The sequence below is a fragment of the Bactrocera neohumeralis genome, chromosome 5 (genome assembly GCF_024586455.1).
Source record: "Bactrocera neohumeralis isolate Rockhampton chromosome 5, APGP_CSIRO_Bneo_wtdbg2-racon-allhic-juicebox.fasta_v2, whole genome shotgun sequence".
NCBI lineage: Eukaryota > Metazoa > Arthropoda > Insecta > Diptera > Tephritidae > Bactrocera > Bactrocera neohumeralis.
The window spans coordinates 44,883,404-44,910,930 of record NC_065922.1 but is presented as its reverse complement, the minus strand read 5'-3'; the positions used below and the strand labels follow the sequence as shown (position 1 = coordinate 44,910,930).

General features: G+C 37.0%; 2 protein-coding genes across 7 annotated transcripts in view; one reads left to right on the top strand and one right to left on the bottom strand.

The window, feature by feature from the left end:
- LOC126758928 (E3 ubiquitin-protein ligase highwire) overlaps positions 1–27,527 on the top strand; it is a 161,467-nt gene that overhangs the window by 16,131 nt on the left and 117,809 nt on the right. The window lies entirely within an intron of this gene.
- Positions 71–25,618, bottom strand: LOC126758957 (uncharacterized). 5 transcript variants are annotated; one of them, XM_050473450.1, is made up of 8 exons: positions 16,630–16,939; positions 16,337–16,479; positions 4,527–4,977; positions 3,577–3,786; positions 3,323–3,490; positions 1,635–1,794; positions 1,061–1,192; positions 71–995 (listed from the first exon to the last, which is right to left on the bottom strand). In XM_050473450.1, the coding sequence occupies exons 3-8, from the start codon at positions 4,899–4,901 to the stop codon at positions 430–432; spliced, it is 1,611 nt and encodes a 536-aa protein (XP_050329407.1). In that variant the 5' UTR covers positions 4,902–4,977; positions 16,337–16,479; positions 16,630–16,939; the 3' UTR covers positions 71–429. The 5 variants fall into 5 exon arrangements, with proteins under 5 accessions (XP_050329407.1, XP_050329410.1, XP_050329406.1 ...); XM_050473453.1 differs by lacking the exons at positions 16,337–16,479; positions 16,630–16,939 and adding an exon at positions 25,555–25,618; XM_050473449.1 differs by lacking the exons at positions 16,337–16,479; positions 16,630–16,939 and adding an exon at positions 25,539–25,612.

Genomic DNA, 27,527 nt, shown 5'->3' with positions numbered 1-27,527 from the left:
ATCATTAAAGAAAACTGATAGCCTTCCAGAATCAATAAAATTGATTGGCAAACGAGTAACTGGATAGCAAAAATAGTTAGATTCGGTTTTAATCTTAAATTTAAATCTGCCTTAAAGATCTTATTTATTTAAATACTCTTATTTATTCACATTTTGTATATATACAATAACTTCAATAATTTACAGCTATAAAACTTAAACGTAAAATTTGGTAAAACAGCGTATTTGGATTTCTTATAATGCATAACAGTTTACACCCCTTACTTTTGCTCCCCCTATTCGTATACATATTTATATACTACTGTTCTCTATATTATATATTCTAAGTATATATGTATATTAGGATTTATTTGGCGTGGCAAAGAATTTGCATAGCTTCTCTGAATAACACCCCACTGTTTGGTCAGCCTCCACATTTGGCTAGCACGCTCACAGATCAGTCTTTAGGAGTCCCGCATTCTCGATCTGATAGACGATTTGCGTTTCCTTGTATGTGCGCGGTTCGGGCAATACAACGTCCAGTTTGCGTTTCTTTCGCCTCTTGGCCACTTGCAGCCACACAATGATGCCGATCAGTAGTAGTACGAGCACCAGCGCTAGCACGCCTAAAAGTATGTATATCAAATACGAACGTGGCTGACAATTTGTTTCGATGTATTTGTTCAATAAGACAAATTCGTTGTTGCTACGACTAGCTGCGATCATTTGCCCGTTCATCCCGTTCATGGGTGCTGCCACCACTTTGGTTGGCTTTGCCAGCACGTAGATGTTGTCCACATTATTGCGAAAGAATGCCTGCTTGGGTATCGGTGGTTTCTGTGCCGTGTCCAAGTCACTGCAGCCATAGGTGTTCTCATAGCGTAGCTGTTTGATGTTGAGCGCAAAGCGTGCGTTGAATTCCAGCGGACGCGTTTCCACTGGCAGTTGTAGTGTGTTGTTGTTGAATTGCAGTTCGAGCAGTTCGCTGTGCATGTAATCGCGGTGGATGTGTATGCCTGTTAGGTGTGCAAAAGTGATTTCATTGTAATCTTATTGAATTGGCGCATATAAACTTGCTTACCTTTAAAGGCTATCGGACTAGTGAGACCAAAATAATTATCGCGTATTACAACGCTCTCACGCACGTAGGCCTCAATCCACTCAGCATCGATGGCTGCGAAATAGTTGTCTGTAATGCTGAGTTTGTTGATAACTGCAAATAAAGAGAATCAAATGTTTTGCTCTTGAAAAAAAAAAAACAATGAAATGGTGTGCGACTTTGCTAAAATATTGCTGTGTTTTGTTTCAAATTGTGAGGGCTGTGCTGTGTTTATTTATTTTCATTGCGATTCATCCATAAATTGTTGTTGAAATTATTTTACACACCAAAACACCTAATCATTTCATTATATTGTTTAAGGTTTGTGTCCTTGAGAAATGCTCAGATATTTATTGTTTAAAATATAGCTTTAATAAAAAAATCCAATAGCTTTCAATTTATGCTGAGCACTTTTTTGAGTTAAACTATGCACATTTCACTGGAAATGCGTATTCATATTTTAATTCGAATTTTGTTCATATTGAACCTAACTTATTCCACAATAACTGAGATTTATATTCATACATGTTTTTTTCTGTCAAAAATGTACACTCACTTTTAAACGAAAATGCATGTGAATGCACTTCCTGAAAATTGTTGTTGTGTATACGCAGTGAGTTGAGCACCTCAAGTTCATAAAATGCTTTCGATGGCACATTTGTGTTAAATATACAGTTACGAATTTCCAGTTGTTCGACGGCAAACTTCTTGAAGGCCTGTAATAAAAAGAAATTGCTTAAAGTGGTCCACATATTTCTAGAACAGAAGCTTATTTATAAAAGGAAAAGTAGGAATAGATGGAAAAAGATAGAGTCCTGGTGAAACAAAACGAAAACGGAACAATTAATATATTATTTAACCGAAGTTAAAAGCCATTGAGGTTCATACATCGAAAGCAGGAAAGGGTAAGGCAACTATTACTTGATTAGATAAACTCTTTAACCAAAAACTTTGTACCGACTTGGTAAAATTAAATAAAAGTTTCTATGAGAGGTTGTAGTAAACATTCCCAAATTGTATAACCATGATTTCGCAAGATGATTAGAAAAGAGTTGTACAAAATATTCTCCTATTCTTCAGTACGATACGAGTATGGTTAAGCTAACCTTTTTGGCACTGCCGATGAATCAAGGCCCCTGATTTGCGCTTGGATCAACAACCGCAACATCTTTCAATTACCGTTTTACTATCTAATAATAATTATATAATTTGTGTGTTTTTTTGTCTCCTTGTTAATATCTGTTCAATTGTGTTAAGGTTTATAACTCCAAAAAATAGAAACTTAGTTTATATTTTTCTTTCCACTCCAACCATTGCATTTAACACCATCTTGCACACCATCTGGACATCGCCGGAAGGTGTATGGCTGCAAAAGTTGCCAAGAGACTCAGGGAGTTTGAATACTCGGAAATCCTCACTCACACCGAACTCTGACAGCTTCTTTTATACCCATATACCGGGGAGAGAGTTGTGGGTGGTATGAAGGGGCTGCGAACTTCTTCACGGATGGGTCAAAGCTTGGGGGAAAGGTTGGTGGAGGGGCTTACTGTCAGGAGCTCTCTATCAACTTTACTTTCAGACCTTCAGACTTCCTGACTATTGCAGTGTCTTCCAGACCGAGGTTGCAGCCATTAAGGTAATCGTAGATCACTGTAAAGCTTATGACCTAGCAAAGAAAGACACCCTAGAACCGCTATCGGTAGAATGGGAGCGGGTCGGTGCTCCATTTATGCTTTTGTGTTCTACTATTAGATATCTGGGTTTCGCGGAAGCATGGCCAGCGCTGAACCACCATTGGTACATTGGCAACAAAAGCTTTTTGTCCCCAGATCGATCGCAAGAGATCTAGTGATCTCTTTACCCTCAGTTAGGCTAGACTTCCCCTAGTTTTGAGGCTTTTAACGGGCTATTGCTTTATTGGCGTCCACGCAGTAAGGCTGGGAATTTGTAAGTTCAAACACAGGTGTTCTTCTTTTCTACGGCCTCATAAATGACCAGATATAGTAGTCCACGTGCGATCTTTGATCAGCCATCTAACCTAACCTATATTTCTCTTAATTTACATTATAGTAACACACTTAACTTCACCATATGTAAATGTTCAATAAGTTCTAAGACTATTTTTAACACTATTTTATAACAATTTCCTTTAACTCCACTCCCTGACGAACCTTGTAACGAACTAACAACCACCGAAGATTTGGGATATTGAATTTATATATATGAGTGGGATTGTCTTCTTACCTGTGGTTCTATTCGCTTAACGAGCACATTATCCATTTTCAATAAAATAGCACGATCCTTGAGCGTCGTAAAACCGAATGGATTTATCACATCGATGCGTCCACCGATAAATGAGATCTCTTCTATATTACCGTTGATCGCATGCGAGTCGATCAACTCGAAATTCACCTGAAAATTCATATACATGTATTTATGTGTATAAGCATACCGTTATTTCTTCGTTTCCAAGAGTTTGTTACCTCCCATCAACTTACCCGATCGAATTCGATAATGAGCGGCGTATTGCTTGCGTAGCGCGGAAACGCCAATGCATACTTGTTCAATATCAAATTTTCCACATTCTTGAAATTTATTTTGCGCAAACCTTGCGTATCTTCGAGTGCATTGGCCTCGATGGTTAAGGATCTGCAATTGCTTATTTCTACTTGAAACACGTAGCCGATCAGGTGAGGTAGTTGTAGGCGCTGAGTAAGAGAGAGATATACATACATACATAGAGAATGTATAAGAGCATTGAATAATTAAAGGAAACTCAAAATCTAACGGCATATATGAGTCATTACGGCATGAGCACTTAGTTACATGGTAAAAAGGGTGGTCCAAAAACTGTTTTATTTTCATAAACGATTTTAGTTTATGAGGGGCTTACCTATGTTTAAGCCACGAAGTTTGTAACTTCCAGAAGGAAAAGTCGGTGGCCGTTTATAGTACATACTTAAGTATGTACTTATAAATGATCAGCATGACGAGTGGAGTCGAGTTAGCTATGTCCATCTGCCTGTCCGTATACGCTTAGTCTCCCAGCATTTGAGATATCGCTCTGAAATTTTGCACACGCTCTTTTCTCCCTTAGAAACAGCTCATCACTGATATCAGTCGGAATCACTGATATCGGATCACCATAAGTCATAGCTGCCATACGAAATGACTGATCTAAATCAAGATAAAGCTTTTTTATACCCTTTTGGGCTATAAGGAATGCATCTGTGAAGCGTATTACAGCTTCGGCTCGGCGAAGTATACGTTTTTTCTAGTTTCCTACGTTATCAGCGTAATGCTTTCAACATAAAAAGCTTCTTTAATATCAAATAAGAACTCAAAGCCATAAAAATATGCTTCCGGACCACCCTTTTCTAAACAAAAAAATATTGCGTTTGTGCGTAATGCCGTTAGATTTTACACATTCGTGTGTGTTTGCACTTACCTGATTCACAGACTGACAATCACAAGTGAATTTAGTGTCATGCGCTATACAAGTGACATTCTGTATGGTGCCCAAAGGCGGTGGGATGGGTTGAAGCGGTGGTAGTATCGGCTGTGGTGGCTGCCAACCATCGCCATTACGGTAGTAATCGGCGCGACTGCTGGATGCAGACAATGTGAGCAATGTCGTCACCAACAGCCAATATGTTGCTGTGCCGAAATGTTGCTGCTGACCTCGACAGTTCCGCCATAGCCAATTGTTTTGCCTTCTATAATTTATTAATATTTGTCGGTGATTTTTGTGGTTTTTGCACTTTTCATATGCTTCTATTTGTGGCGGATTTGTATCCGCTGTAATCAGCGATGCGGCGGCCATTGTAACGTTTTAGGTTGCAGGCAATTTCTCATAGTTTTTTCATGTATCTCTCTTCAAACACTGCTTTAGCACTTTTCTAAATTAATTTAAAAAAAAAATCAATTAAATTTTTCTAACTTTTAGTAATTGTATCACTGTTTCACTCGAGCTCTTTCCGACAACTGGCGAACTGATAAGATTGCTCGACTGGCTTACACTCAGTCACCTTATTGTTACTAAATACCTACACGTAGAATTGTTTTTGTTATTCGATATCATTTTGCACACATATACGCACGCATATCTATGGCATATGTATTGGTTTGAGGCAGTTGAAATGCTCCAATACAGTTTAATGCCGTGAAAACGCAAGCTAAATACTATTATATACATACATATGTATGTATATTCGTCGCTTAAAAGTTGTGTCATTATTTACCTACTCATACATATACATATGTACATACATCCACATGTTCGTATATGCATACTAACGGTTAATGTCTTATCTTATCACTCAACCGTTTTCGCTGATTTAGCGCTAACGAAATAGGGGGAACTATTTTTAGCCCTTTTATTTTTTTTATTTTTTTATCGAAAACTTTATTAGCTCGTGCATTTTCTTTAGGATTATTGACAGCAAATACATAAGTATGTACATATAAAGAGTTATTAGAAATCGTTCGCAGTAGATCATAAATAGATCTATTAGCCCTTGGTGGTACTAAAAAACTGTCGATTCTTTTTATTGCATCGAAATGCCCAATATCAAGTAACGTTTAATTTTTTGTTCGTATATCAATTTTCCAAATACGAGACTTCGTCAGTTTCTTACAAGTCTTACAACTAACTAAAGCCCTAAGGGGTTACATGGGTTTCAAAAAATCGATTTTTTTATTGCCCTAAATTTTCAAGTTGATCCGAGTAGTAATAGTTTCGGAGATACAGCTTTGGGAACTTGTACGCTGAAAACTGAGTTTTTGAAGTCGGTTGACAACATTTCTCAAGAACTACTCAACCGATCTTCATGAAATTTTACAAAAGTCTAAGAGATACAATTCTTAAAGACTTGGATGAAGGATTTTTTTGATTACAACTATTTCAAAAAATTGTCGCGAAATTTTAATTTTTTTGTAAAAATGTCTGCCACAAATCCAATTTTCATTTTTTTCCTTCGTCTAAGTTTCCAGTTAAGGTCTTAACTAAAACGCATATTTTTTGTATGTTTGCAACATTAAAAAATTCTAATGAAATATTTCAGTTTTTATATGAGAAAAAAATTGTTGAAAAAATGCGGTTTTTTACCCGAGGAAACCCTTGTAACACCTTAAACAATTCTTTCGACACTCGAAGCTTTTGTTGATGTCTACTCGCTAGAATGTGGAATGAATATCATATTTTCTCTTTTGTTCAATATGTACGACACATTGATTGTTGTAGAGATTGCTGATTACCTTCAGCTCCAATTATTTTCTTGTAACTTAGCGACATATTGCTCTCTGAATAAATAGCCCTTATATATTACCGTTTTTTTGCAGAGAAACACTGCATATGTTTTATTCAGTTATGCACCCTTTATAGCAACTACAACGGTAATGCCTGCCTTACAGTTTTAAAGCTATTCCTCTAACTTAAAATTGGAGAGCTGTTTTTGTGTTAAACATTGTTCTGCAATTGTTTGAATTGTGTTGAAAGATTCTTATGACCAATGTAATTAATTTGACCCAGACTTGTACTGGTACAATCCTTTTTATGTTCGTGTGAAGTTTGAGTTTCAAATGTCAATTAGTTTGTGTTTGACAGCTGTTTGTTTATAATGCGAAAAGTTTGTCTGGTGATTTTTAACATGGGGAAAAAAATTCTTTTCTGATGTATCACGGCTACGGAAATCGTTGAAAATGTTTCAGAAGTATTTTGGGGTATATTATTATTATTTTTCGTTTACCTTATCATGAACTCAAGTTTTTGATTGAAAATATTCAGTGAAGGTCGTGAAGTCGTCGAAAGCTTGCCTCATGCCAATGGTCTATCCACCTCTGTTAAAGAATATAACATTGAGAAAGTGTAAGAAACAGTGTTTGAAAATCGTTGTGCTGACGTCAAAATGATATCAGAGGATCTCAACATCTATTATTGATCGACTCATCACATTTTGGTTAATGTTTTGGGTATGTAGACTCATACCAAAAGACAAATCGACGTCGATTAGTGGTCGCAATGAAAATGCTCGGAACTGTCCAAGAATCTAGCACTCCCAAATATGTTGAAAACGAACAAAAACACGGTAAAGTCGGTCAAAAATGCTAGTGATGCTCAACGTTTTCTTTAATTACCCGCACCACAGTTCACCATGAATTCGTTTCACGGGGCCAAATGGTCCCGTCCATGGTAAACGACCGGATTTGTGTTCAGAAAATTCATGGATTTTTCACTACGATAATACGTGGTCAGATTCTAGCATGATTGGGATTGACTTTTTAGCCAAACACGAATCGAGAGTCATCGTTCAGTCACCGTATTCGCCATCCCTATGACTATTTTTGGTTTTTCGGCGCAAATTCGATCTGATTTTCATTCCAAACTTGAAATTTATAGACTTCAAATGATATTAGTCAAGTAATCAGTCTGCAACTAAAAAGCTACGTAAACAGTTACACAGTTTTCACATCATTATTTACATACATGTATATCTTTTTCTCGGAGACTATACGGAAATAATATGTCCAATTCTTCTGCTCGTGTATTTTATTTGCTTTTATTTATTTGATTTTTTTGATAGTCATTCGTCACGGCGTCTCGTGTCAGACACACTAAACTCAATTATTCTATTTAGATTATTCTTATTTAAATGAGAATCCCAATGAGTTGCAGTTAAATATTTTGAGTATTAATTTTTGAAGCTATAATTAAATATATTTTTGGATTAAAATTATTTATTTTTATATTGAATTTATATTAATGTTACATCTGAGAGTTAGTTAGAAAAATCCGAAAATTTATCGGTAGACGTAACCTAAAAGTCCAGGCTTATAGGCGATAAAGTTTTATGTTTATAGCAGACACTATACCCTGAATTTTTGTCCAATGAAGCCTTGCAGGTTTAATTCTTTCAAATTCTTCATGAGTACTTATAGCTCCAAAAACCTTCTAGACTTTGCTTAGTTCTTCGTAACTACATTTGAATTTGGTTTCAATTTCTTACGGGTCGTCATTAAACCTTTCTTAACTAAGTGCTCTTTCTTCGTTTTTATTTTTGCTTCACCCTGACTTTGTATTGATATGGATACGGATACTATATGTGATGAGGTATGTAGAAGAGTGCATAGTTTTCCGTCCACTTCCAAACGAATAAATAAACAACTTCATTGGCAGCGCAAAGAATGCAGCAAGCTCATGATCACTGCTGAAAATCGGTAGCGCAAACTCTTCCTCTAATAGGCTTAATTGAATTCGAGGTCTTGCGCGGAATGTAAAGCTTTTGAAGCTGCCATTGACAATTAGTGGGTCCCCTATAACTATAACGATCTGTGATTTTTTCGCTTGTCTTGCATTCATTTATTTATTCATTTATAGATTTGTTGTTGTATCGATTCATTTCATTTGTTACTTTGTATATATGTATGTACATGTTGCAAACCCTTTAGGAAAATTAATTGCATTTTTATTGGAACTCTAAAGAACTATATCGAAGGAATCTATTCGAAGAGTTGCTCGGAGTATCTAATTGTTGGGAAAAAGTCGATGCAGAATACAAATTGTTATAAAAAGGCGTTTAGGCGAAGTAGCATCATAACCAGCATCTATCTGCATAGAAGGATATCCATTTATCTCCATATAAGAACAATCGTCGTTGCGTAGTATGCATAGAATCCTATTAGTGGTTAGACCACTATCAAGACCAGTTATGTGTTTAAATAGTGTCAAAATTTCACTTGATTCATCTAATAAAGACTGAGCATAATTAGACGAATTTTATGCCGCCCAGAGATTATTTTTTTATTAGATCAGAAATCATACCTTTTGGAAACTATTCGTATAAACTTATATTACAATGTTTAGAGCGGAGAGAGAAATCAATTTTAACTAATTACTCTGTATTAGAAAAAACACTAAATACTTTTATTACTTAATATCGAAAAATCATCCTTTCGATCGTAAATTATCAAACTGATTAGCATGTCCATATTCGGTTAAAAATAGTCTACCGCATTGGAAAAAGTTGGGTTAGGTTAGTCGGAACAGATATACATGAAAGGAACAGATAAATATGTATGTATGTCAAAAATATCTTCTACAAATTACCCAATAAGACCAGTGCGTAAAATTATGGGAACTTGCAATAACAGGTTGATAAATTTGTCAAATTACATATATATTTGTCTAGTTGAAATATCAATGTTCCGACACCGGATTTCCTATTTTAATCCTCATTGAAATGAATAAGGTCATTTACTTCGCTTCAATTATAGTTTTTGGCAGCTTCTTAATACGAATAAATTTTGGAAAAAAGCCTTTATATCCAAAACCTCGTGTTACGACTTTTTTCATAAAAGTGTTCGGATTTTGAGACTTGATTTTGTGCGTACAAATGTCTATAGTTGCTCATATTAGTTATTGTTGTTGTAAAGTTTTACGATTCATAACTGAAGATACTTTATTATGGTTTCGTAACTTTGGGAGAAACCCCAACTTCGACTGTCTTTGTTTGCATGTTTGAAATAATATGTAGATTGCCTTTTAAAATATCTATCGAGACCCTAGTGTTGCAATGTGGCAACTTAAAACTTTATCGTAAAGTTTGCCATTTTTGATGACAACATACTCGGAAAGTTTTGACATATGCGTGCTATTTGTGTTATTTACAGTACCTTGAAATATTCATCTCGGTCAAAAATGTAATTAAATCGCGAAGATTTTCGAGGGATTCTTTTTTTATAGTTGTAATTTTTTTGGAAAAACTGGACATGCCGCAACCATACCACTAAAACAACGCAGATCTGAGAATTCTGAGTGGTATACAACCTGTTTTCGTCTTACAATAAATCAGAAAATTCAACCGACGAAGACAGAACACAAAAAATATAACGGGTTTTTCAATAGCAGCGCCACCAAAACGATTCGGGATATCAATGAAATTCTTTATTCCTGTGAAATTACATTCGATAACATTATGTAGGGAACTCCATTTCTAGTGCATGGCCATCACTCCAGACGCTGAACCCAATTTTCGACGGTTTTCAAGCATAAATCAGCCGATACTGCTGCAATTTCACGTTCGATATTCGTACGAAGTTCATCAATCGTCTCTGGCTTGTTGGTTTGCTTTTCAATAAATCGATTGTAACATTCGCTGTGTGGCTTGTGTCGCCGTCCTGTTGGAACCATTTTCAAGTTGTTGCTCAGTCCAATTCACGAACATACGACGATTCTGGTGGTCAAGCGGCTTCAGTTCTTGCGTCAATTTGATCTTGTAAGGATGTAGGCCAAGATCTTTTCACAAAATTCGCCACAACGACAGCACAGAGATGTCCAACGCTTGAGAACGACCTGCGGGAGACAGATTTGGGTCATCCTCAATTGATGCGCTAGCGGCAGCAATATTCTCGACACTACGGGCACTTCTTTGTCAATTGTTGATTTCACTTGAAGCGAAATTGAGTCACTGACTCCGAATTGAAATTTTTCGTCGTATAACCATGACAAATTTTTCCAGCGTTCCCCAGGTTTAGTATTATCTTTTCTTCTAAGTGCCTCTTTGGGATTTTAAGTAAATACCTTTAGTTTTTAACGTTTGTTATCAACAACTTGAAAGTAATCTCAACAAATATTTAACATTTTTGTTATTATCGAATAATTAATACATAAACCAATATACTTGTAGGTGTGTGAGACCCATAACGCATATATGTACATAAGTACATACAAGGAATTTGGGTCAAAAAATGAAAGTAAAATATTTTTTAAGTCACCGCCCTTAAAAAGGCATTTATGATTGCATCACACTTATGGGAACCCATGTACAGTGACACCTCCCCATACTTCTTTTATGTCAAGCTGCTTGCTTAAAGATTTGTTTAAGGTTTTTTTGAGATAAAATGAGCCCTGTAAATATTTGTACTGGAATTACTTTAACTCTTCGTTTTGTAAATATTTTTGTGTTGACTTGTCAATAAGCGCCAGAAAATATTTATCTGCTTTTAAAATTTACATAATGGTATATCAACAACAAGCTGTGATTAACACATGACACACGCACACTCACACTGTTTTTTTGTCAGACACACACGTTTGTTTTGTTAAAAGCTAAGATTAAGCATCTAAGTGATCAGCAACGCTTAGCGGCTAACGGAGCATGGATCAGTGACCGGCCGGCCGATCAAAAAAAGTATGTAAAATTTATAAAGAACCACGACATAACACCAGACTGCACTTTGCATACACACATAACCGCGTTTTTGTACAAACACATTAACGGTTTGAGGTTTGAGCTGAAGCTTCGGCAGGCGGTCGGAAAATGTGGTGGGCGGAAGGTGGTTAACATGCCTGCGGTTAACAAGCCACACAGACCCTATTTAAAGTGCATCGTTATTTTCACTTATTCTGATTACATTTATTGTTCAAGTGGCCTGACAGCCTGACTGAGTGGCGACGAACTGTCACAGCTGTGCGGTGTGCGCTGACGCATCTGTCATCAGTGGCTTGTAGTGTTTGCTATGTGCCTCTTCAACAGTGTGCAATGATTTCATGATTGGAGGAAATTAAATTAACGCGAATTTGTTGTTTGTGTTGTTGCATTGCATTTCCTGTATGCTAGCGGCAATCGTAAGTTGTGCCGTGAGCTAGAATTCTTCTGCGACATGGGGGCAAACATGTAGTTGATGCGATCTGCATATGTACTAGCATTACACCGATACTAAAGACTAGAACTGTACCTATGGGTATTATCTAACGCTAACAACTGTCTCCGTTTCAATAGATATTCTTCTTTAATGTGTCATGTGTCTTTTGATAAGCTGTTGCAATGGAGACACCAAATTTCTATTAGATCCAGATGACTTATGGAAAGGCTCATTAAAACCCATTTCCATATCTAATTCGAAACTTCTTCCGGCCTGCAGCTGACAACTTCTTTACTTTTATTGATTAACGAGGGTCGCCTTTCAAAGTTGACCCCTTTCATTTCTTATTCACATGTATAGCTAACTTGTCCAATATGCTCTTCAATATAGTGTTTACCAGCTTTATATATAAAATTTTTGTCTCCTATTCTAATTCAAGAAAACTGACTAACTTTTTCATCGCTACAATCAGTGGGTTCTGCATTGAAAACTATCGAGGAACTATTTCTCTTAATTTTGTTTCAGTCTGCCGTTATAAAATTCGTATATTTCATATCCAATAGATCACGGAACTAACTTTGACTTACCAAAAATGTTTCGTTAATCTTACGGCGGAAGTTTTAACTTCCCGATCATCGGAACCGTTTGTAACGGCAAAATATTAAACATTCCCCAAAACTGCTAGTGTGAGAGTCTAGGTCTAGGATATGTATCGTTCACCCTATATACGTATACGGTTTGTGGTGAATATGGACATAATTAAAGACAAAGGACTTTACACTTGCTAACGTTGGATTTCAAGGCATCTCTCGCTTTCAGTTTAGAGACTAGTTCTAAGAGAAAATTTTAAGAATGCTTACTTTCGAATAAGCTGAAGTTTATTCTACTAAATATGTTGCTCTACGGGTATCAATTTGTATGATTTCTGGAAACAACTGACCTTACATCTTAATGAAATCACCGAAATCATAATTTTAGAAATATAGTTCGTTGTTATCGCTTAACCTCAAAAATACCTACTAGTATCTCTACTAATACTGTACTATTTCATTAAGTCTTCATTTTATATCTACTCAAAACTATGGTGTATGTGCCATGCAAGTTCAACTATGCCGTAATATATAGTAATACTGTTCCAAACTCGTCATTAAATTGAGACTTTCCGGTTTTCAAAGTTCTTAGTTATTTCCACATCCACTTCAATCCCCGGAAGTCTGGAAATCTTCTAACTGACAGAATTATTAAATTGCCTTTTGGGGTTCAGAACTATTTTCAAACAAATTTTTTAATTTATTAAATCAATATTTTTAACTTATTTAAAATAGAAGGTTTCGGCGCTAAGTCCAAATAAAATGCTGTTATTATTTCTTGAATTTTAAAAGGTCTGGTTCTACATTAAATATTGTCAATCAATTGGGCAATTGAAAAGTTCCAGCCTAACACATAAATGGCGCTACTAGAATTAAATCCATATGATTTTTACAAGTAGTTAGCCGTAACGTTCAGAAGGCGGGGGCATAAATTTCACTGGCCAGCCAGCGTGTTGATAAAATATTGATTCTTGAAGAGAAAAGAATACTCTTGAAACCAAGGTTTGGATTGATCATCATTATATAAACTCTGCACCTGAGAAATCGAGAAATGAACCGTTGAAAAGTGGTTTGCTAAGTTTGATCGAGGCAAATCGAGAAACGAAGACGATGAAGGCAGTGGACGCTCTAGGACAGGCGGTTATCGACGAAAACATCAGAAAAGTGCTCAAAATAATTTCGGATGCCCGTAAAGTGAAGATGCTAGAGAGCGCTGAGATTTCAAAAATATAAACTGAACCTGAACACCATATCATTTACGAATATTTGGATATGAGCAAGCTCTGTGCAAAGTGGGTTCTGCGCGAGCTCAGTTTTGACAAAAATATAACGACGAGTTGATGATTCGCAGCAGTGTTTGTAGATGTTCAAGCATAATAAACCCGAATTTCACTTTGATGTCCAATCAACAGTCAACCGTGTAAACTGCACACATTCCAAAGTGTAGAAAAACACAACAGTCAGCTGGCAAGGTTATGGCGTCTGCATTTTGGGATGCGGAATAGTTTTTACTGACTACCTTGAAAAAGGAAGGACTATCATTGATTCATAGCGTTATTAGAACGTTTGAAGAACGAAATCGCCGTAAAACGGCCGCGTTTAAAGAAAAAGATAGTGCTGTTCAACCATGGTAATGCACCGTGCCACAAGTCAGCGAAAACGATGGCAAAAATGCATGAATCGGACTTCGAATTGTTTCCGCATCCCTTGTATTTTGCAGATCTGACCACCAGTGTTCGCTGTGGGAAGAAATTTTCGTCGAATGAAGAAATGATCGCCGAAACTGACGCCGTTTTTGAAGCAAAGGACAAATCGTACTATAAAAATAGTATCGAAGAGTTCAAGGGTCTCTATAATCAGTGTATCACCCTTGATCGGTACTATGTTGAACAAAAAAAACGATTTTTGTCAAGAAATTGTATTTTAATATGGTAGGCCTGGGACTTTTCAATTGACCTGTTATCCAAGCTAATCATAGATTTTCAGTTGAATATTTTATGACCAGAGGGAACTCAGTGAATCTAAAGTTGTAAGAGTAATGAGCTTTCAATTACGATTCCCTGCACTTGCGAGCTGTGCTAAGCATCCCAGTGCGTCTGAGTGCGTCCAAGTCGTTATAAAATAAATTAATTAAATTTAGTTGCACTGCCTAACGCACTAGCGATTATTTGCAAAGCAATTTTCTCTATTTATGTGTATGTCTGTTTGTGTCATATACGATTGGTTTAATTAAGTTGTTTAAGTTTTTGCTTGCTCGCGCTAATCCGCCATAACAACTTTGACAAACGTAGTTTAATTAATTGTTGCGAATTTAAACTAATTATATGTTAATTGTAGAAAAGCGAAATAAATACAGAAATAAAAAAATAATGCGAAATGCGAAAATTGTCATTTGTCAGGCATGCTTTGAATTAAATTATGGCATACTTTGCGTTTGCAATAAAAATGCAAATAAACATTTGCATAACAACAATTTCTAATTGAAGCGTAGTTTCACTCAGCTGACATTAATTCAGACTAATTCCATGCACGTGCACCGTAAAAAATCTAATTTGCAAATACTTTTGCAATGTAACGGCACTTTGATTTCGCAAAATTCAGGAAGAAAGTGCAAAACTAAAATTTTACTTATTGTAATTATCACCTTCTGAGTTCAATTATATTGTTGCAAACTTTCCTCAGTCGAAGATTTGATTTGCCAAAATTATGATCTTGAACAGAAAACATCTAAAATAAAGGGTGATTCATTTCGAGTTTCCGCACTTTTTTTTAAGGAAAAACACAGAAACTTCAAATTTAGGCGGAAATGTTTATTATCATTCGAAAGAATCAAACCAAATGTTGCCGAGATCACAAGCTTCAATTTCAGGTATCAAATAGTCGGTCATCATGGCGCGCTAACGGTCGCCATTGACGGTTGCGTTCTCACCGGCATGATTTTGAAGAAATACCACATCAAACCGTTGTTTTTTCTGGATGAAATGCCAACTCTTGAATCTTTGCACGTTGCTCTTTGTCGCAAACGCGGTAATTTTGCTTGTTTGCATATCCATTGATCCAAAAATGGGCCTCATCGCTGAACAAAATTTGGCTCGGAAACGTCGGATCTTCTTAGAACTTTTCAAGAGCCCATAGATTTAAGCGATGTAGCTTGGGAAGGTTGAGCGGCTTCAGTTCTTGCGCAAGCTGTATTTTGTACTGCGAAGGAGCCGACTCTCTCGGTCTTCATGTACACTTTCAGCTACGGCTGTTATATTTTTTTACTGCTGGGCCTGATCTATTCGGTCGAATATTAACCAATAATGAATGGGATGGGTGATGGTGTTGGGAATAGCACGCTCAGTGGACCGATTACGTTGACCATAAGTTGGTCGAAGCGCGCAAAACACATTTTTTACACAACGTGAATTTTCGTAATAAAGTTGAAAGTTATTCGGGCATAAGTCTTTCCATAATGAAATGTCAAACTATACTGAACAAAAATTTCTTCGTCAGTTTTTGAGCTATTCGAATGAAATTTAGTATGTAAATGCATTTTGATATTCTTTTAATCATTTGTCGGAATCAGCCAAATGGGACAACTATATTACATATCTCCCATATCACCGATTATTCAGATTTTTCAGACTTCGCTGGCTCGAAACCGGTTTTAACCCCTACTCCCTTAGACAAAGTTATTTAGAATGATTCGTAGAACGTTTCCCACACACGCGGTTTATTAGAAAAAAATCTTCAAGAATATGTATGTATGTAGATTAAAAAAAAATTTAACCGTTTTGAGTTGTTCTCTCCTAAAAAAGACTAACTTATTGTGAACGTGCTCTTATAATGAAATATGAAATATCTCTCTGACGTCAAAATTTTTAAAAAGTTTACATATAAGTAAGGCATACATATTAAGTAAGAAATCTCTTATTGATACCCTCAAATATTTTTTTCAGTGTACTTTTTCGACGTCGCCTACACATTTTGCAAATATAGAAAATGTATGTGAATTGCTAACGGCATTTGTTAAGTATTTTCTTGCCTTATATGTAGGTCTGTCAACACATTTCACATTTTTAGCAAAATTTCGCGCACTGTACTCTCCTCGCCCACGACCCCGCACACCTTTGGCACACGCTCAACGCTTTGACCACACTTTTTAGCCGCCTCGCTGCTATTCTACCACTTGTTGTTGATATTTAATAATAAGAAAAAATATTCGCAAACACAATAACAACTGAACTGAATGAAAACCAGCTTTTCGTAAATTACTAATCGAAGTCAGCAAATATTTTCGTTTGTGAAACAATTAATATTTATTTCTAAGAAGCTCACCACTTCCAAAGTCACTGCCACTGTTTGCCGCGCATTAAAAATTTGCCGCCAACAACCCGGCCACCGCCCTCGCCACCCGCTGGTCAACTGGTTTATATTTTTTGCCACAATTCTGTTGTTGTGTTGTGTTTTTCTCCGTTTTGCGACGCTTTTAACCTTCAATTCCTAAGTTTGTTTTGTTTTCATTTCAAATTTAGCATGTCTACTTTGCATGTGTGACATACATATATACTCGCTTTATACATATATTTACGTCTGCTATATTTAAATATGATCGCTTACACGGCCCATGTCGTTAGAGCGCGAACATACATACCTCTGTGTAATAATCATGAATCAATAGTGTCAGTTTTAATGTTCGAATTAGTGTTATTGCAGTCTGTATTTGGTTCACATGTATTTATATTTGTACTCTTACATATATGTATATATACATAGAGTATTATATTTTTTCTTTGGAAATTTTTATGTCATTATTATATCAATTTTCGCCATTTGAGCTAATAGTTTGTAAAAGTAAAATATTCACTTTATAGCTTAAAAATTTGTTAGTAAGCAGATTTTGTCCAATATTTTTCACCCGTTTATTAGAACCACCCAGCGTTGGGCAAAAAATAGTAAGACTTTTTAATTAAAATTTCGCACGGAAACCCATTTTTTGAAATATTTTTTTTTCAATGTTAGTATGATTGTCATTGACATCTGTACCAAATGTCACATAAAAATAATTATTAGGTTAAGTATATGCCTGTCTTTCTGAAGTACATAAAGTGCATTCCCCAACTTTTACGATAAATGAAATTATTCAACAGAGAATTTGTTGTCTGGTGCTGAAACGTTCAAAATGTTAAAAAAGATCTTCGGTGATAATTGTTTGTCACGAGCAAGTGTTTTTGATTGATACAAATTATTCAAAGAGGGTCGAGAACGCGTTGACGACGAACCACGTTCAGGACGGATATCAACATCAACTGATGATCAACACGTCAATTAAATAAAAGAATTTGTACTTGAGCATCAACGATTAAGAGTAAGAGACCTTACTCGCATCGTTGGAATATCGGAAGGATCAGTGAAAACCCATTTTTGGTTCTAAAACCACTAAATTTTTCCGAAAAATAGCGTCGCGTTTTCATCTGCGAAGCAATGCTTACGACAACCAGGATGTCATGAAACATGTTATTACTGTCGATGAGTCTTGAATCCATGCTCACGACCCGGATGTAGACGATCGTCCGAAAATCGTGGCAAAGTTCAGCTGAAGCCGAATGAACCACGTAAAACAGGTCAAAAATCAGGGTTATGTTGACAGTTTTCTTCGATTATAGAGGTGTGCACTCCGAACTCCTTCCGGTTGGCCCAACTGTCAACAACGATTACTATTTGAGTGTAATGCGTCGTTTCTGCGAATCTATTCGTAAAAAGTGGCCAGAATTATAAGCCGACAACTCTTGGTTTTAGCATCACGATAATGCACCGTCGCATACGGCATTGATTCTTCGTGAGTTTTTCGCCAAATTTTCAACCAACATCGTTCCGGAACTACCGAATTCGCCTGTTTTGTTCCGTGTGATTTCTGGCTATTCATCTCATTCAAGCCACCGCTTCAGGGAAACCTTTTTAAGTTAATTGAAGGCATTAAACGTGAATTGTTACGCGCCCCTAAGGCTATTCCGGAAATTGACTTTAACAATTGTTTCGAGGACTGGAAAAAACGTTGGAACAAATGTATTGGGACCAAGGGGTACCACTTTGATGATGACGACATAGATTTTGAAGAACAAATTAAGAATTTTAAAATTATGAACGAAGCCTGACTATTTTTTGATCATAGTACAATAATATGGATGAATACAGGTACGGATTGAATGACTAGTCAAAATTTTGATTTTTGACAAAATTCTAAAGTAATTTACTCTTCTGGGTGGCTTAAAAAAACGAAATTGTTATCAGAAATCTTTAACTTTAATCATTACCCGACAAATATATTTGTAAAGGTCATCCTTAATTTTCAAACCCATCGATCCGACCAAAAACCAAAAAATAATGATGTTGATATCATCGGCCTCAACACCCGCGCCGTTAGTTCTGCTTTCTCCAGAATGGACAAGGAAGCAAAGCAAAGTGAACGAGGGCAAGACGAAATATTTCCTGTCATCAAACAAACAGTCGTCGCACTCGCGACTTAGCTCTCACATCACTGCTGACAGTCATAACTTCGAAGTTGTAGATAATTTCGTCTATCTTGGAACCAGTGTAAACACCACCAACAATGTCAGCCTGGAAATCCAACGCAGGACAACTCTTGCCAACAGGTGCTACTTCGGACTGAGTAGGCAATTGAGATGTAAAGTCCTCTCTCCACGAACAAAGACCAAACTCTATAAGTCACTCATAATTCCCGTCCTGCTATGTGGTGCAGAGGCTTGGACGATGACAACAACTGATGAGTTGACGTTGCGAGTTTTCGAGAGAAAAGTTCTGCGAAAGATTTATGGTCCTTTGCGCCTTGGCCACGGCGAATATCGCATTCAATGGAACAATGAGCTGTATGAGATATACGACGACATTGACATATTTCAGCGAATTAAAAGCAGCGGCTACGCTGGCTAGGTCATCTTGTCCGAGTGGACCAAAACACTCCAGCTCTGAAAGTATTCGACGCAGTACCCGCCAGGGAAAGCAGAAGAAGACCTCTACTCCGTTGGAAGGACCACGTGGAGAAGGACCTAACTTCGCTTGGAATATCCAATTGGCGCCATGTAGCGAAAAGAAGAAACGACTGGCGCGCTGTTGTCAACTCGGCTATAATCGCGTAAGCGGTGTCTACGCCAATAAAGAAGAGGAAGAAGATTCTGAAATAAATTTCGAAATTCAATACATGTATATATATTACATGCCATAAATTCATGTATTTTTTTTGATTCCTTTAGATTAAAAGTTTAAAATAGAAAAAAAATTACTATTTAATTTTTTTACATTTTTGGAAAAAATTTCGGCTAGGTTTTTCCCTGCAAGTATCCTACTTCTAGTCATATATGTATATTCATAATTATATATCTAGAATACCTAAAATGGTGCTGATCTAAGATATGAGCACTTACGTTGTAAGGTTGTGATAAATATGTATATACATACATATGTATGTACATACTTCGAAGTATTTCAAGTATAATTATCATATGCTACAAATGCGTGGGCGTGACACCAATCAAAGTTGATTTATATTATTTTTGGTTTTTTTTTTGTGAAAAAGTTTTAGAATTTTTTTTGCCAATAGAAAAATTCTATTACTTTGTATTGAATCACCTTTTCGTCCATAACTATAGTATAAGCATGCCAATATACACACTTCTATACATATGTAAGTGGACGTACATATGTATGTATGTATATACATATATGTACTTGTATAAGCGTGTACCAGTCAGCAAGTTCTGAACTTTATAGCGATTTCAGCTTTTTATGGGTAAACTTACATAGTCCATGTTTCCAGCATCACTTCGTGCGCTCATCGGCATGCAAATAAATTTTGATAGGAGAGGTTGACAGACACGTTGCAATATCTAAATATATGTATGTATATGTTGGTGTGTAAATAAGTACTGATCGACTTGTTAAAGTGTCATAAAATTGCAATTTGTTTCTATAAATGAAAGTGACACCTTAGTTGGCAGCTGCCGCAGCCCATCGCAATACCTCCTGTGGCACTACCCTCCCATCTCGCTCTACCCTCGTCACCACTTTCTCCCCTACACTCAGACTTCGCTAATTTCATTCTGCAATTGCATAAATAGCAAACACATGGTTAGTCAGTTCGTCAAACAGTCTATCAGTCACCCAGTGGTGTGCGCATGTGTGTGTATGTGTGCCTATAAAAACATCTTGTTTGCCATATTTTACGCTCGCTTTGTTTACGTAATGAGCCAGCGAGCGTTGTGCATTTCATCAATCGGTGTTTTAGTGGCCCGGCGAGGTGAATGGTGGGCACTGATTGCAATCGTAATCGCATTTTCGCTGCATTCGCTGTTTTATTTGTTTTTGTGCATTTAATTGCGAATTTTTTCGTTTTTCGTTTCATTTGGTGTCCGCATTATTGAAAGTCACACAATTTGGGGGCGTGTGGTTTACGTAAACAGTAAAACGAGTGCAAATAGCTTATAAAAGCGGAAAACATCCGTTGGGTATTTTAGAAGTGCCAAATAGCACGTTTCGCTTGAAACAGATACCCATACACATGTGTGTGTTGTTGTAGTGCTCAAACACTTAAACTGGACCAACACTTGACTCTCTGTTGTTTTTATTTTGCCATAAATTTCAATATTCACTCACTAGTGTTATTTTCATAAATGCGTAAAAATGCGGAAAATAAATGTAGAGCCTGCTCGTGTGTTCGTCCTCGTCTGTTCTGTGCAGGAGAAAATCCTGCACTATTTTTAATTTTAAAATAGCTAAGTTGCGCGTCCGGAGCTGCACATGTCGGCGCCTCAAATGCGAAAATAATGAAATCAAGCGCGAAAGTGAATAGCAAACGCAGTTGCACTTGCAGCAGCAACAGCAAAGACAAAGGCTAAATATGCAAAAATTCTGAGATTTGCCTTATACGTGACTTCTAAGCGCTTTCGCATAAACACCACATGGCCGGGTGAAGCTGCAGGCTGCAGCCAACTGTTCGCGATCACGAGTGTGTGTTGTTTGTTGATGGAACGCATTCCACGGCATAAGTAACCCTGTAGGAAGTCGATAAAAGGCAATTACTTTGTAAAATAACGGTAGAGCGCCCAATGAAAACTTCGAGTTGCATTGAAAATTCTCGTCGTGCGTTTGTAAACACGGTCAGAAAATGAATTGCCATATTTTTAATTTTAAAATTAGCTGGTGTTGTCGATCGGCGAAGCAAGGAGCTTACCACTTGGTAGGTCGTTCATTTTAAACCTCAAAAATTATTAAAAAAATTGTCTGAGTAGACTAGGTTCTCAGCAAAATATGAAAAATTATCATTTTAAAATTCTTAATGCTTCCTCTCCACTCAAAGAAAGTCAATAATCTTGAAGTTCTTGCGGTCGAAGATATTTTTTTACTTTGCAACATGTGGCTACAGAGTTTTTTTCACCTAACTATTGTATATTTCACCTAAAACTAAGCGAGATAGTTATAGCGTTATATACTTATGATCAGGATGACGAGACAAGTTGAAATCTGGTTAACTGTCTGTCTATCTGTTAGTTCATCCGTGAAAGCTGTAACTTAAGTAAAAATTGAGATATCTTGATGAAACTTGGTATTCGCTTTCCTTGGCAAAAATGTAAGAACGAGTTCATAGATGGGTGTAATCGCACCATTGCCATGCCCTCAAAGCACCATTTACCGAAAACGTAAAGTACTATAACTAAACACTAGACTAAGATATAAATCTCTAACTTGGCGCAGCGCAAAATTTTTTGAAAAAGCGGATGTGGCCCGCCCTCTAATAAGGTTAATGTAAATACCCAACTCAAATTTTATAAGAACTCGACAGTGTGAAAATGGATGAAATCAGGTGATAATCCCGCTCACTCCCCATATAACGCTAAGGTTAAAAACTACTAAAAGCGCGAAAATTCAATTACTACGACAGAGACTTTAAAATTTACCTCCGATATGGTATGAGAAGCCTTTAGGAAGCCGGGGTAAAAATTGGACGATTGGACGAAATCACATATCATGGAACCCGACTGACCGAGTTCGACTAAATTTAGTATATTGTCGATTTTTGTTTTGTTTAGAATCAGCTTTCTTTGCTTAAATAAGTCATCATTTGTTGTTGATCCTATACACAGTTTTTAATGCACTGCGATCATGTTCTTATATAGATTATTCTCACTAGTTAAATACTACTGTGATTAAATTGAAAGGTGAATTTTGTCCATTTAAAGTAATCGCCTCCCGCTCCAATGCACTTATGCCAACGTTCGCATGCCAAGTCATCATAGCACTTGGAAAAATCGTCGTGATGGCCATCAGAGCCTTCTTCGATTCAGCTTTTATATCCTTACTTGAGTCAAAACGGTGTCCTCGGTGTGGTCATGTGAATTTGCTGAATACCCAGAAGATACACGAACGTAAATCAGGCGAATACGGTGGTTGCGGCACGATATTAGTTGAAAATGTGGCAAAATGATCACGAATAACCGATGCAGTATGAGATGGTGCATTATCGCACTTCTTTGTGCAATAAATTCAGACATAGTAAAAATCGAAGAATTCACTTTTAGAGCCTCATAAAACGACGCGTATCTCAAATACTAATGAATATTTTGATGTGAAATTTGCCATAGATGTCACTAACAGTACTACCAACTTACAGAAAAAAATGTATCGATTCGAAAAACACGCGAAGTATAAATCAAAAATTTACCTTTCAATCATCAGTATCACAGTAGTATGTTGTTGCCGAAACAGTTCGGTCTACGAAACTGATCTAACATGGATACATATGTATATACAGTGTAATGTTTTCGAGAACAAATTGTCAGCATACGATTCTATAAGAAACCTACAATATCAGATTGAGATCTTCAGTAAGGAAGAAGTCCGAAAACTATTCGTTTATATGTATTTTTCACTCCAGATGCTCATTCATAAAGACTATAAGAGTTTGGTACAGGAAGTATCCACGATACTTAATGCCTATTCGACGACAGTCAGATCCACATAACCAAAAGGGATCCAAACTTATATCCGATCTAAAACTGTCTCTATTCTCCATTTGTTGAGGGAATGTTTTTGTGGCTATAACAACAACAAAGTAGCTCAGGTAAGCAAGATCGGGACTCTATAAAGTACATATATATTTATGAATGATCAGCGTAACGAGTAAATTTAGTCACGTCCGTCATCTCTGTTGTTCAAATTTGACTTCTCTGGCATATAGCTCCCATTCATACTGACCGATCAAAAATTGATTTGATATTTTGGACACGTCTTTTTATCTGATATCTGATACCACTATAGCATATAGCTGCCACACAAACTGATCGATCAAAGGCCAGTCCTTGTATGAAAGACTTTTGTATTTGATTAAATATATTTACGAAATTTGGCAGCGATTATTCTTTATGGCAGTGCTACAATCTCCTATCTTATTGTTCAGATCGAGCTATAGCACTCAAGTTGCCACTCAAACTTCTTCTTCTTCATTGGCTTAGACACAGCTTACACGGTTATGGCCGAGCTGAGCCATTCAAACTCACCAATCAAAATGAAGATAAATATCTTTTTATACCCTTTATGATATAAAAAATAGTTTCGTGAAGGGTATTGTAGCTTCGGTGCAGCCGCACTTAACGTTTTTTCTTGTCTTTGGAATTATTTAATATTTTTATTTCTTATTTTGACGTTCCCATATCCACTTGCTGGAGCCAGACATACCATACATGTGAATGTACGCAAATATGTTTGGCACTCAGTGAAATACCAGCGGCGCATGCGAATTCTGTGAGCCATCCCGCCCCTCGTGGAGAACTTTGCGGGAGCAAACGGAGACGCAGACGCAGACGTCGACAACGAACCTTATGAACTTTTCTTCCGCATAAAGTGTTGCCTCTGCGCTTTTCGCTTTGTGGCTGTTGCTCTTCCAGTTGATTTTCTAATTTGTTTAACCTGCTGTGTGTTTGCGCTTTGCTGAATGCGAAACGAAATCTGTGCTTGTGGCAAACTTGGCTAGACACTGGTGGCTTGAACTGTGTGGCGACCGCCAGCCACAGCCACACTTGTCTGTGCGCGCTTCAATAATACACCACCAACAACAACAATAACAACAGTGGCTTGGGGCATGCGCACAACAACAACAATAACAACAGCGGCTTGGGGCATGCGTTGCTGGCTGTGCGCAACGAATTTGCATCCCAACTTGGGCTTCGGCTACAGCCAACCGTGTCTGGGTATGAATATAAGTCTGTAAGTCTGGAATGCATATGTGTGGCTGTGTGTGAGCGTGCGCAAGTAGCGACAGCTTGTTGATTTGCTCAATATGCGCTTATTTGCTTTTTGTTCTTCTATTTTCCTAACACTGTCTCATTAACGGTTCGCCTTATTAACTTATTTCTTCTTCTTATTTGGCCCTATTGCCTGCCTCTGGCTTTGTTGCTATTCCTTTAGAAAAGCATATTATTAAGTATTAAATTATTTTTGCATTCAATTTAAATATTTTTTTTTGTTGTTTTTGCCTCGTTTTGTTTACTTGTGGCCTTCTCTCGGTAATTAAATATAGAAATTTACGCTCATAACATTGACCGTTTCACCGTTGGCTGTTTGCTAATGTCTGTACGTAAGTAAATATGATTGATTGTTTTTTCACAAGCGTCTATATAATTGTATTGCTAGAAGTCTGCCCGTTTATGAGTATTTTTTTTTTGTTCTGTTTAGCTGCCACTTGACTCGTGCTTTATGCGTTTTAGAAATTTTAATGATTTTTTGCACATATCTAAGCACGTTTGTATGTGTATATGTGCATATATTTATTTTTGTTGCTTCCAGCTGTCCATTTTTATGACTTCCTTGAAGCTTTTTTCACTTGGCCTATTTTTTTAAATTTTTTTTATTACTAAATCTTTCATTTTGCACACGCTGGAGATTTATATAATGCCATTTCAACTAAAATTTATAATTTTTGCAACTTTTTATAACTACTACTTTTAATTTGCACACGAGTGTGATTTAAATAATTTGTATTCATCGAAAAATTTATAATTTTTCTTTGAAACACATACCCCCTATTTTTTATTTATTTATTATCATTAATTATTATAATTTTTTTTGGTTATTTTCGAAACTTAGTTTTTCTAACATCACACTAGTTTTTGAAAAAAAAAATTCTGACACGCGCACAAATCTTCCACACTTAAATAGCTACATATATGCACACTCACAAAACTTGTCATGTACCCGCTCTCGAATCCGCTCGATCTACCGGTCGCAACGTCAGTTTCCATACTGATCGCATACCAGCGCTAGCGAGCGAGTCAAGTGAGCTGCAGCACACACTCACACTAACTTATGTGCCCACTTGTGTAGCTCATTTGGCGCGCTTCAAAGCTTCTATAGCTTGGCCAGCAACGGTGTTGGAGCCGCTGCCGCCCTACCCTTGCGCCTCCAACTTACCTCAGTCTCACTCCACGTTAATACAATCGTGTGTTAAACGACTCTGCCGACTTAGCGCGTCGCTTGGCGATGTGTCGAAGCCAATCTCTGCTGCTCTATCGCTCTCAGACATCAATGTACACTTCTTTCGTTTGTTTATTTATCGCACGTTGCATTTTGTGCTTGCATTTATTGATTTTGTTTACATTTACCGCATGTTTTGTGCGCTCTCAAGTCGCTTGCCACCCATTTTGGCTGCTCTTCTCCCATTCTTAACCTCACTCCAAACTAAAGTTTTATAGAAAACAAAAAAAAAAAAAAAAAACAACTTTTGTTCAATGTTTCCACTCTGCTTTGTACTCTGCGTCCACTTTGGTTTCCGCTCATGCTACAAACACTATTCTCTTGCCACTTGCGGTTCCGTTGCGGTTTTACTTGTGTTTGTTGCTTGTTTGAGTCCCTATTACACAACTCGATAGATTGAATAGACTTGTCTGACATTCCTCTAATCTGCACTATTGTGCTGTGGCATAATAAATAAGATATAAAAGAGATAGCCGGAGCGTTGGGTGCGCGGGATGTGGCGGAATCTTGTGTTGCCGCCCAGGTAAGCAATTAGTTCGATTGATGTATAAATGTACATATGTAGTTCAGGGAGGCGAGAGATGCGGTCACACATTTCAACACTTTACATGCAACACTTTAGAAACACTTTTTTATAGCCAGTGGGGAAAATAAAAAACAGTTTTACTCTATGAATCTTTTGGTACACTGAGCAAAATATTTAATTAGTATTGATAGTTTTTGTGTAGATCCCGATATATTCTAAGAGCATTCTAAACAGTCTTGTGATTTGCTTCAGATTTGATGTTATTGTAATTTTAAAATTTTTAAATTTGAGAAGATAGAATCGGAAAATTAGGTTAGGTTAGGTAAACTGCCGATGATTTTGACAGGAGTCACGAACTGTCCACTTGGACAGCAGAGAATGCCACCAGCTTCTAAAAATATAATCGGCAACTAACTTGAAAATCCGTGAGTTATTGCCTCTATAATTAGTTTACTTGAACAAATAATCGTGTCCATCTTTAAAAATTGTTAGTGTGTCTTCTTTGGAAAACCATTGGCTCCTTAGAAGGCATTGTGTGACTTGATTCTTAATTTAGAGGACAGTGGTAAATATTTTTTTGTTGCACATGTGCAATGCTTGTGTCTTGTTCCGCCATATACTATCTTTTTTCTCCCATCGATACTTGCAGTGTTTTGACCCAGACTGACAAAAGAGCCCATCAACCTCTCCTTCTTCTTACGAAAAAACTCTGGAGAGACTGATGGACTGGTACAGAAGGAGGCGCATTCCGAGAGACCAGTTATCACGAGCGCAACATGCTTAAATTAAAGGCAAGTCTGTAAATACTGCCCTGCATACTATCGTGTCATGGCTTGAGTAAGCCATTAGGGTTAAGGAATTCGTTGTTGGGACCTTACTTGATATTGAGGGAGCTTTTAATAATATCCTGCCGGAAGCAGTCGTTACTGCTCTGGATGGTCTTGGGGTTGAATCAAACCTCAATCGGAAACCTCAAACGGAATGTGGCAACGTATGTGCTCGAAGAAATGTGAGTAGGGGAACCCCACAAGGTGGGGCTCTCTCTACTCTTTTATGGACCCTGGTCATTAACGACCTGCTCAAAAAACTTGTGGATCGTGGCTGCCGGGTGATTGCCTAGATGCAGACGATGCAGCAATTATGGTATCTCAGCGTCGTAACAAGTTGG